General features: G+C 50.2%; 2 protein-coding genes across 2 annotated transcripts; both read left to right on the forward strand.

The window, feature by feature from the left end:
* Positions 1–5,670: 5,670 nt before the first annotated feature.
* LOC117892523 lies at positions 5,671–6,323 on the forward strand. Its single transcript, XM_034798813.1, has 2 exons — positions 5,671–6,077; positions 6,135–6,323. Exons 1-2 carry the CDS (start codon positions 5,781–5,783, stop codon positions 6,321–6,323), a joined length of 486 nt encoding a protein of 161 aa, XP_034654704.1. The 5' UTR covers positions 5,671–5,780.
* Positions 6,324–6,545: 222 nt separating this feature from the next.
* Positions 6,546–10,347, forward strand: LOC117890901 (extracellular serine/threonine protein kinase four-jointed). The gene has a single exon (XM_034795996.1). The coding sequence runs from the start codon at positions 7,975–7,977 to the stop codon at positions 9,937–9,939; it is 1,965 nt and encodes a 654-aa protein (XP_034651887.1). The 5' UTR covers positions 6,546–7,974; the 3' UTR covers positions 9,940–10,347.
* The last annotated feature ends 1,233 nt before the right edge of the window (positions 10,348–11,580 follow it).

The raw sequence follows: 11,580 nt of genomic DNA on the forward strand, positions 1-11,580 counted from the left end.
AAAAATGTACGTGTATGATTACATATGTGACAACACAGATAACAAGGGTAAGACGCAATTCCGTAGGGAATGACCATATCTATCAGATCACTAAATTGGTATTAGATTGGATCATTATTATGTCCAGAATGAAGATACTCATTTGCAGCGGCTTCTCCGCACCTCGTCCAGCAGCTTTGCTTGTTGTGGTCATTCTTTCTCTCTCGCTCACTCTGCCTTAAGCAGTATGAGTCACTGGGGGATGGTAGCGGGAGAAGTGATGAAGATGTAGATGACAGATGACAGATGTGGAAAAAATGTAAAATGTAAAATTGGAAGAACACCACTAAGGTACAGGTACATACATACATATGTATGTATACCATACATACATACATATGTATGGTATACATACTGGCTGAGTACCGGGTATAAAAGTTGTGACGCGTACGATGCGTCTCCCAAACGTTCCCCCTCGCTTTATTTTCTTTCTCTCTGCTTTTATTAGAGGTTTAGAATCTTACATCCAATTATTTGAAAACTTAAAGCTCTCTCTCGTACCTCAACTCTCCTTTTTAATTCGAGCTCCAAATGGAAAAAAGTCAGTTTCAGGTATTTCAAATTCCGAAAGTATCGCTTTATTTGCTAATAAGAAACCTTCCGCTGTCTATGTTTCCTTGTCAACTTGGGTAAATATGTACATACAGATATACATATGTTTGTATGGCAATATATTTAGGGATAGAAAGAGGAATACAGAGCAACGGAGGGACAGACAGACAGGCAGGCAGAAAAAAAACAAAGAGAGAAAGAGACGAAAAAATTCCGACTTAAGTGCTTTTAATTATCCAAAAGAATTCCTTGGTATTCTGAGTTTGGTATCCTTGTTTGTCATCATCGTCATACTTGGGCTGGCTTGGGTTGGGGCTTGGCCTGGTCTGGTCTGGACTGCTCGTGTTCGTGCTCGAGGTCTGGTCGTGGTCGCCGATCTCTCTCCGGTCTCCGCTCTACGGTCTTGGGTCTTAAAATTACAGGCGCGTTTGTGTGTCGGCGATTCAGAGTTTTTGCTGCCTGGCTCTCCTCCTCCCTGTCCGGGACGAGACCTTCTGATCGGCTGAGGTTCGGAGTTCCAGGCAGCCATAAAAGGGTAATAGCAAAGCGATATCTCCGAGCAGGGGAACAGCTCCAATCGACGAATTGTGAGCACATTCGTGTGTGATACACATGCGAATATTCATATTGGAGCTGAAAGGGAAAGTCTGAGGTGTTTTCTCTGTCGTCTCCCCTCCAAAGGCAGACGACTCCCACGCACCATAACCCCTCTGTCGCATCGGCATCCCTCTGTAGAAGCAACGGCGATGCCATGGGGAATTCGCTGGCTGCTGCTCCTTCAGTTGCCAGCGACATCAGCCGGCGGCATCAGTAGCGGCAGGCACACACAGTGCGTACTTCCTGGAATCCTATCTCAGCCTCACACACTCGCACACCTGGAAAATTATGATCCGCCGTTAGAGGCAGGTTCACCACCTCCTGCCTGCCTGCCTGCTGCCCCCATCCATGTCACTGAACCATACAGCAAGCGGTTGCTGCTGACGCTTATCGGTTTTTGATTTGAGCTTGGAGCTTTCTCAAGAGAAATGCCTGTGGAAGCTGGCGGTACGCTGTTGCTGCCTCACGAGCAGATCATGTTGAATGAAGTGCCTTTTGAAGCAGAATACATACATGCGAGTAGAACCTCTAAGAGGAACTCTGTCTCTTATAGGAAGATCAAACACAATATGAAGGGATGCAACGAAAATATTGTCTTTGCAATTTAGCCTAGACTGAGGGGCAAGAGTGTCCTTCCAGCGCCCTAAGACTGTGCAAGACGCAGAACTTCATTGGCCCGCAGGCGCAGAGACATTGTCGAAGGCATGGCAAGGGCACACACTGCCAAGTGGTGATGCTCGACACGAGGATGTTGCTTGGATGTGGCGGATGCTAGACGGAGGACTGGGAATCGAGGATGGATTGGATGCCCCCAGCCAAGTTGTGCCAAGTCAGCGTGATCTGCGCAAAGTGACGAGTTTTTAATGAATTTGTTTAACTCAGGTCAGGCCCTGGCACCTAGTATGAGCCATCCATGCCACAGACAGTGCCTCAGTCTTAGTCTCAGTCTCACTGTCCGGCTCTGACATTTCACAGTGGTTCACACATAAACTTTTTGCTGGACAAAGGCCTGGAAAATATTTGTAAAGGAAGCTTTTCATGCACACGGAATATGCCAAAGGGCTATTAAATATATCGAAAGCCTTTTTGCTGCTGAACTCTTTTCATCGGATCCCCAAATAGAGGTTCAGGTGTTGCATTTAATTCGGTTCATGGACCAATTACAAGCCACTCTGCTTCCAGGACCACTGTGCGGGTCTGTCTCTTGTTGTGTTTGAGTAGACGAGGACCCCATCCATGTTTATGGCGCGACGGCAGATGGCAGTTGGCAGTCGCCGCCGTCGAGGTCGTTGCTGCAGTCCGCGGTCCCTGCAAGTGCCTGGCAGTGGCGTTGCTGTGGATGTGGATGTGGATATGGATGTGGATGTGGATGATGATGGTGCTCAAGTGCGCCGCGGACTAGGATCTGTGTGGAAGCGCTGACGGCCCGTGACGATGTCTCAGAGTGCACTCCTTGCTCTGTGCTGGCTGCTGGCTGCTGGCTGTTGGCTGCAGTGAGTGAGTTCCTGCCTCTCGAGGTCGTCCCAGTCGTAGTCAACAGCTACGACGACGCAGCGTCTGGGTCTAGGATGAGTGGTCTGGAATCCAGCAGAGCAAACAAAGGCAGTAAGCACTTGAGTTCCCTCCAGTTTTTGACTGTCCAGCCAAAGTCGATCTGTGAGTGGTGTTTGTGTTTGTGTTGATGTTGGAGCGGTGGACAAAGGGAGAGGGACAGCGTCTCATGTCCTTCACCGTTCACCGTTCACTTTCGTTGACCAGCGGCAACGTCCACACAGATACATTTGCCTCGTTTTTGCTCTCCCTCCTGCTCTCCCTGTGACGTGCTCCCCCTTATGTCGGACAAAATGTTCCAAATTGTTGCGCACTGCAGGCATGCCAAGAATTTGCGCTTAACAAACTTCGCGAAATGTTTCCACTTTAGTGGCAGTTTGCTTTTCGGCGGTTGCTGCCTGTAGGTTTTTGTCTGAAATTTATACGCGGCCGGCAAAATAATTAAAACGAGAGCTGAGCCGACGGAAAGTGTCTGTCTTATTTCCCACAACCACAAAAAAGACTTGGACAACAAACTCTCGTAGCAGCATCGAACGGGAAATCAGCAGCAGCCATAGCCACAACATAATAGATCATTTTTCAAGGGCTCAACTTTCTGTCAGATATTTGTTTAATTCGATTAACCTCTGGGGCTGGCGCTGTCCGAACTATAACACGTTGCGCCCGCCATCAGTCTGGCCCGGCTCAGTTCCCACCAGTTGCCACATTGGCAACAGTTCGGAGCCCCGATCGGAGTGGAAGACAAATCCCCAACAACTTCCAATTTATCATCAAAGCAGACATTAGTTTTACACAAATCCAAACGAAAGCATCACAAGACAGAGCCACCCGGCTGATTTCATGCCCGAAACGAGCCACAAAAATTAATGTTAATTAATTTGACTTAAACTGACGATTTCAACAGGCACATTACTGCGGGGCATATGGCAAAAAGCAACAACGACATCCACATCGACATCGAAATCAACAACCAACGGCCAGAGCTCAACAAATACAAATAAATAAATAAATGAGAGCCGGCCAACTCCGAAGAGCGAACCCCGAAAACGATGGTGATTGGCAGGGAGGGAGGGGAAACAAACTCTCTGTTTCCAATCAAAGCCCAATCCGACTTAAAGCTTTCAAACGCACAGCTACATACTGTGTGTGTTTGTATGTATGGATGTACATCTATCTGACAGTTGTGCGTGTGTACGGAATGGACTCGAATTGATTGAAACACACAAATTGTATGTTTATTTATTGGCAGACAAAAGAGCCGTAGCCCATAACCCATAACGCATAACCAATCAGCCCAAAGCCCAGGCTCCTGTGCCAATTCCGATACCGATCCATTCTTTTTCGATCTCCGCAGACAAACGCTGAGTATTAATGCAGCAAATTCAATTAGGCTCGAACATGCTCTCACTTTATTAAATTTAACTGCACCCGAAAAATCGTGAGTCAAACCTGGTTCCTCTCTCCTTCTCTCTTTCTCTCTCACTCTCCCTCTCTGTACTTATCTCTCCCTCTCTCTCTCTCTCTCTCTCTCTCTCTCTCTCTCTCTCTCTCTCTCTCTCTCTTACCGTATCGCGCTCTCAGGCAAACTCAGAAGAATGCAGCAGACTCAACTTGATGTGGTGTGGTGTGTTGTGGACGACAGATCCCATGCTCCCGCTCGCTCCAAGTCCGAGTCAGCGACGCGACGACCCATTCTGTTTCCAACGCACATTTTAGCCACTGCCTGTCCTCGAGCCCCAGTAAAAATTCTCGAAGCATGCTGTCAAGTTATGTCTACATTCCTTGATCATATTTTTTCCAACTGTTTTCGTAGCCGCTACTCTGCACAGCCAGGGGTAGATTATTCTCGACTGGAAAGACGCTGATCTGCTGCTGAAGATCTCAAAAATGTGTAGAAAATCCGCCTGAAACATCAAATTGGATGATTCTGCCTGTTTCTAGATGTTTCAGCAACAGCAGAGAATTCACAGTGGCGGGTATCACCCAGTCGATCCTTTTGACTTTTGCGTCTTTACTTGTTTTTCTTCTACTTTGTGGCTCCTCCATTCTTTCGCATCGTTCGCTGCTTGCTGCTCGCTCATGCGTTTATGCTTTTGTTCCTGCGGGGCTCCTCAGGGCACCACCAGGCAATGAGGATGATGATGATAATCCTGATGAGCCTTGTTTTTCTCTGTCAACTCTGTCTGTCTTACACCTCGCGAGGAGGCTCAACAATCCATACAGAATTAGTCAAAACATTTCCTCACTCTAACTTAAACAGACAGAAGTAAAATGCAATCCTATTTGCGTAATAGAGTATTTTTCTAAAAATTCGGATCCAGAGACTGCGACTCTCCACTCCCCCCACTGCCTGGATGGATGCCCTGAATGCTCCTTTTCTGCCTCCCCACTAGGTAATCGCTTGCCTCCTCTCTGCAACACTCCCCACGCCCCCGGGAAACCAGATACTCGTTTCCTAATGTGGCGCAGCAAATGTGACGCGTTGAGCATAAAACAAGCCACAACTACATAGTCACTCCACCAATTGTTCTCTTTCTCTCAGTTCTCTTTCTCTCTCACTCTGCATCCGCTCTCCTTCCGCTCTCTGTGGCAACTTGAGTGGAACGTGCTCGAAAAACCCATTCTCTTATGATATCTGCCAGGTAACTCCACACGTACATATTTACATACATACATACATATGTATGTATATTTACCTGATCATGTATGGTCGCATGTATTAAAATTGTTTCACAGATTGCTTCACCTGAACAATTTATTTAAATATAGTTAAGTTATCTGATCGATCAGTCATGGAAAATAGCACATTTAAGTGTAATATTATTTGGGACTCTTTTGATATATCGTTTCACCAGTTCGGTCTCAGTTTCCGTCGCGAAAATGTGTCGAAAATACTGCATCATCTGGGCATTGGCTCTGTGGATATGGTGTGAACCCTTTGCCGGACAGGCCAAAAAGGTTGAAACCTTTCCTCCCATGCCATCCGAATTGTACTGGTTCATCCCGATTTTATTTAATTTCAGCAAATCCTGTTCAATTCAATGAAGTGCTCCCTTAGAGGAAAAGTGTTGGCGGCCGTCGAGTGCCGCCAGGAGTCTCGGCAAGCCCTCGCACTGACCCTCACCACCCAAGAGCTAGAGGCGACAGTTAATATTGTGGGCGTGTTCGAGCTCCGGCTCTCAATTTACGGCCAGCTGAAGACAGTTACAACGAAAAACATCCGCCTGGAGCTGTGCCATCTACGGGAACAGAGGGGCAAGAAATCCCTAATGGGTCTCTTCTTCAAGGGCCTGCGTCGAGCCGAGAACAACCTGCCGAACCAGTGTCCCTTCCTCAGGGTGAGCTCCTAGTCCTTCCTGGTCCCTCCAAGACTCCACTACGAAATTATCTTCTAGAACACCAGCTACTTCATTCGACACTTGGAGTTGGACGCTTGCGAGCTGCCACCCTATTTGCCCGAGTACAACTTTACCTTCACGGGCAGATTCTACGCGAACAAATTACTCGGACTAGAGGTCCTGATTACGGGAGGCTTCTGCGAAGCTCGGCAGGATTGCACGGGACAGAGAGGAACAGAGCTGTAAAGACTCAAAAAATAAAAAAGAGCACGCCTCTGACTCAAAAGAGCAAAACCGTTTCACTCTCTCAAAACCGGCACACGAACTATTCGGGCGGTGGAGAGCGTGGCGCGAAAGTGAGATACAAAGAGAGAGAGAGAGAGAGCGCGAGCGAGAGAATTTGGCTCTCTGAGCGAGTAAGCGAATGAGCGCGTTGAAAATGGTCTTTAACTACGCCCGGCGAGAGCCAGTCAGCCGTCATTCCAAAAACTCAAAGCGACCGGTACGCATGCGCGCAGTTCGCAGATCCGCCAGAAGCACTTGCCACAGAACAGAGCTGCGATTTATAGAGGTGTCCGAGTGGCGACACACGGGAACGAACGCGTCTAAAAATACTACGCGAGAAAGACAAACACCAAAGTGAAACGAGAGAACAGAAAAGAGCGAACAAGGAATAATATACAAAACAAAAAGCAAATAAAGCAAAGGCATAAAAATTCCTCACATCGTTCGGCGCGCACCAACGACAACGACAACGACGGGCAGGATCGAATGTGGCCAACAAAAAGCACAAAAGAGAATACAGCGAAATAAAATAAAATAAAATAAAACAAAGTCCAGCGAAGGTGCGACACAAGAAATTAAATTGATAAAACCTAAGAGCAGGCAGGGCCCAGGCCTAGGTAGACGCGCAGACGCAGACGCAGACTTGTCGCTGCTGTTTGCCTGCAATTATCGGGGCAGCGCATCGCGTCGGGAATGCGCCCTGCGAAGGCGCGCGAGTGTGAGTGAGTGTTCGCGTACGTGACAGTGTTCGCGTGAGTGTGTGTGGCAAATAGCTCAAAGCCACGAAATCGCTTTTATCGGTGCGCCGAAATCGCCAATTGGAAAAATTAAACAAAAGAGAAACTGTTAAGCGAGAAGCTGGGAAGAAGGGCAAATACATCCCACAGAAATATTGACCCACGGGCTTACATACACACACACACACAAACTATCCCCTCGACACACACACACACACACACAGTCGAAGACAAACCAAGAAACAGGGAAATTGTACAACAACAAAATTACAGCAAGTGATCGTGCAGAAAATAGATCGATAAACCCGAAAAAACGGGGGGAAACCAGCGAAAAATATAAAAATAAATAAGCGAAAGACGATCGCGAGCGATCAAGGAGCCAAGGAGTCACAGCCACAGCCACAGCCAGATCCAGAGGAGGAGGAGAGAGCCAGACAGAGAGCTTGCTGCTTGCTGCTTGCGTTTGCGGCACGTTTTTGTGTTTTTATTTCAATTTCAATTGTGGAAATCGTAGAGGAAAAATTCGCTAAAAGCCAACCGGTCCATCTACAGTCCAGAGGGACTCCACAGCCAAGCCGCCAAGTCAAGACACAGAACCAGATCCAGAGCCAGAGCCAGACCCAGACCCAGAACCGAGGAGAGACGAGACCCGATATTTATTAAACAAAGACAGAAATTAATTTCACGACTTTGCCGATTGCCACCCGCACTCAGCCCATCCTCATCTTCCGACCAGAGCAAGCAACCAGCAACCAACAACCAGCAACCCGCACCGCCTCCTGCGGACGGCTTCTTTATGCCCATCCAGAATTTTGGGCCAGCTTGTGTTTGAGCGTAGGAGAGCATAGAGAGGAGGGAACTCGGCGGCCAGCAAAATGTACGACATCAAGCACCTGGAAGCCGGACAACATCAGCCACAGCCACAGACACAGCACCACCCACAACACCCACTGAGCGACCGCCTGAGCCCAGCACTGAGCGGCTCCGCCACAGCCGAGCAGCAGCTCACCTGCAGTGTCATCGCAGCGTCCTCGACACGCTGTCAGGGCAGGCCCCAGTCCCTGGGGACGATCAGCCGCAGCCCCATCGAAGCCACCCACATGACGCTACTGACATTGCGGCGTCGTCGCGCCTTCCAGCGCCGTGCCTGCCTCCTGAGCATTCTCGCCGCCTTCGTTTTTGGCATGGCGCTGGGCGTGGTGGTGCCCATGTTCGGCCTTCCGGACTACTTTACTGGTGGCAGCCACACGCCTCCATCCCCGCCAGCAGTGCAGCAGCAGCAGCAGCAGGAGCATCAAGGGGAGCTCGAGCGAGCGCAGCGTCCGCCCTCGGATTTTCCAAGCATCTACGAGAGCGCAGCTCTACCGCCATACAGTGTGGCCTTTATCAAGGGCGCTGGCAAGGGTGGTCCCAGTGCAGAGCTGAGTGCCGAGCAGGTCTTCCGGAACGTGTTCCATCTGGAGCAGGACAAGAACGCACCGGACTCGATGATCGTGAAGAAACTGGACACGAACGACGGCAGCATCAAGGAGTTCCACGTGCAGCGCACCTCCAGTGGCCGCTACCGCAAGGGTCCCGAGCGGAGACTGACCAAAAAGGAGGAGAGGACGCCGTCTGCACCCGCAACGACGCCCAGCCCCAAGCACTCCCAGGCGGAGAGAGCGGGTCTCATCGATGCAGACGTCTTCTGGGGCTCCGAGGTGGAGCGAGCCCTGCCCAAGGGCTTCGCAGCCGAGGATCAGCGCACCTGGGAGCGCTACGTGTCCGGCCAGGGCCAGGTCGTGCGGCTGGAACACGGCTGCGGCCGCATGCAGAATCGCATGGTGGTGTTCGCCGATGGGACACGCGCCTGCGCTCGCTACCGACAGAACACGGACCAGATCCAGGGCGAGATTTTCAGCTACTACCTCGGCCAACTGCTTAACATCAGCAACCTGGCGCCGAGTGCTGCCACCGTCATCGACACGACGACTCCGGGCTGGGCAGCTGCTCTGGGGGACATCACGCAGGCGCAGTGGAAGGAACGCAGGCCAGTGGTGTTGACGCGCTGGTTGGCGGACCTCGAGCCAGCTGGAATTCCGCAGCCCTTTCAACCGCTCGAGCGGCACCTGAACAAGTACGACGTCTGGAACCTAACGCGGCATCTGCAGGCGACGCAGCAGTCCGATCTGGAGTCGGAGTCAAAGTTTGACGTAGCGCCGGGATTACTCAAGCGGCTGGGGGCTGCCACCTCGCAGGGTCCCGCTCATCAATCAAGCATGCTTGAGGAGACGCAATGGCAGTCGCAGTCGCAGTCGCAACCTCAGACCGAGTCGGAGTTGGAGTCGGAATCGGAATCGGAATCGGAGTCAAAGTCGGCGCTGGTGCAGCGACTAATTGAATTGGCACAATGGTCCGATTTAATCGTCTTCGATTACCTGATCGCGAACCTCGATCGTGTTGTTAATAACTTGTACAACTTTCAATGGAATGCCGACATCATGGCCGCGCCGGCACACAACCTGGCCCGCCAGGTCAGCTCGCAGCTGCTCGTGTTCCTGGACAACGAGAGCGGGTTGCTGCACGGCTATCGTCTGCTGAAGAAGTACGAGGCATACCACAGCCTCCTGCTGGACAACCTGTGCGTCTTTCGGCGTCCCACCATCGAGGCCCTGCAGCGACTGCGGGCGGAGGGCGCGGGACGGCCGCTGCGCGATCTCTTCGAGCGCGCAACCAGCGACGGCGTGCGTGACGTGCTGCCCTCGCTGCCGGATAAATCAATCAAGATACTCATGGAGCGCATCGATCGCGTGCTGGGCCAAGTGCACAAGTGCCGCGAGGACCTTAACAAGGGCAGCTAATGAAGGCGACAATCTGAGATCGTCTGGCGTATGGCTAATCGAGATTGAGATAGGGCTAGGGATGGGGATAAATAAATCCAGAAAACTGCAGTGTAGGATGAGGACGCAATTGCAAACCATATAGTCACAGAGGATAGAAATTGCATCCCAGCATCACTGCCTGATGCCTGATGCCTGCTGCCTGCTGCCTGAGTATTAGAAGGTGAACACTGCTTTCCACCCATGTATGTAAATGTCCGACTCCTGCGATGAGTATTACGCATATCCATAGATATTTGTATGTAGATATATATACCTAGCCCTTAAAACCGTGTGATATTTGTCTAAGAACTTATTGGAAACTAATTCAAGCTTAAGTAGATTTCATTTTACGTTTACAACATCGAATAAACCACAAAAATACCGAAAGAGTCACGTTCTATATGTCACTTTGAAATATGAAAATGAAATCCAACAGATTCAGATCCCGCAGATACAGATACAGATGCAGATGCAGATACGGATAGAGCCGTTGCAAATGCAGATGCAGATGCAGATGCATGGATATCTGAGCACGCCTGCGCCTTGTGAGAACTTACATAGTCATGACAATAAATTGTCATTGATCTTTTTTGCAGGTGAGATGGAGCTGCCTGTAGCCTCCCCCCAAACTTGTCCCCCTTGGTCTAAGCATTTGTCAACTTTCCGCTGCCTCGCGATGGAACTTGCCACATAATGCCAGCTCCAGCTTGAAATACACTGACACACACACATGCACAGACAGGCAGAGTCTTCTTTTGGTTTTCATAATATCTTCATAAGCATTTGAGAAGTGGTCTACCTCTTTCTCTATCTTTCTCCTTCTCTCACTGCCTTCGTCTCTGGCTCTGGCTCTGGCTCCATCTCTGTCTCGACTCTCTTGAAACTCAAGTGCAGCCAGGCAACAGAGAAGAATGATGAAGACAGAGCCAGAGCCGGAATGAGGCAGAGCCCAGTTCAAGATACTTTCACACACACACACAGAGAGAGAGAGAGAGAGAGAGAGAGAGGCACTCATGGACACACTCATGGATACACCAATGGATACGAGCACCAGCCAGCCAGCCAGCCAGCCAGCCAGCCAGCCAGCCAGCCAGCGACTGAGACCGAGTCTGAGCCAACGTCTCCATCTCTCCGTCCCATGACTGTGGTTCCTCTCTCTCCTCCCCCTACCCCACCTATCCCAATATCCACCGGCGGCTGTCCATGTCGCTGTCCCCCTCCGTCCATGTGTCTGACTTTAAGATTTAAGATCGCTGCTCATTAAGTGCGTCCGCGTGTTCCAGCGACAACGGAGATGCTGAGAATCTTCTTTTCTCTCTCCCTCCCCATCGGAGTGTGTGCCCGGCACTCGGATGGCATACTCCTTCCCTGTCGCACGTTTTGCATCTGATTTCGTTGCGTATATTTTATTGGACACCAGAGTAGTTCACGTAAATAAAAATGAAATGAACCAAAGGCGAGTGTGGCACTGGAAAGGAGCTGGAAGAGTGGAGCTGGAGCTGGAGCTGGACCAGGAGTTCCGCTGTTAGAATGCGGATAGTGGGGCCGCTTCGCTAACTACCAAAAAATGTATTTGGACGGAAAGTTAATCAACTCACGTCTGAGCAGAGCACAGATATT

The sequence above is a fragment of the Drosophila subobscura genome, chromosome E, assembly GCF_008121235.1.
Source record: "Drosophila subobscura isolate 14011-0131.10 chromosome E, UCBerk_Dsub_1.0, whole genome shotgun sequence".
NCBI classification, from domain to species: Eukaryota; Metazoa; Arthropoda; class Insecta; order Diptera; family Drosophilidae; genus Drosophila; species Drosophila subobscura.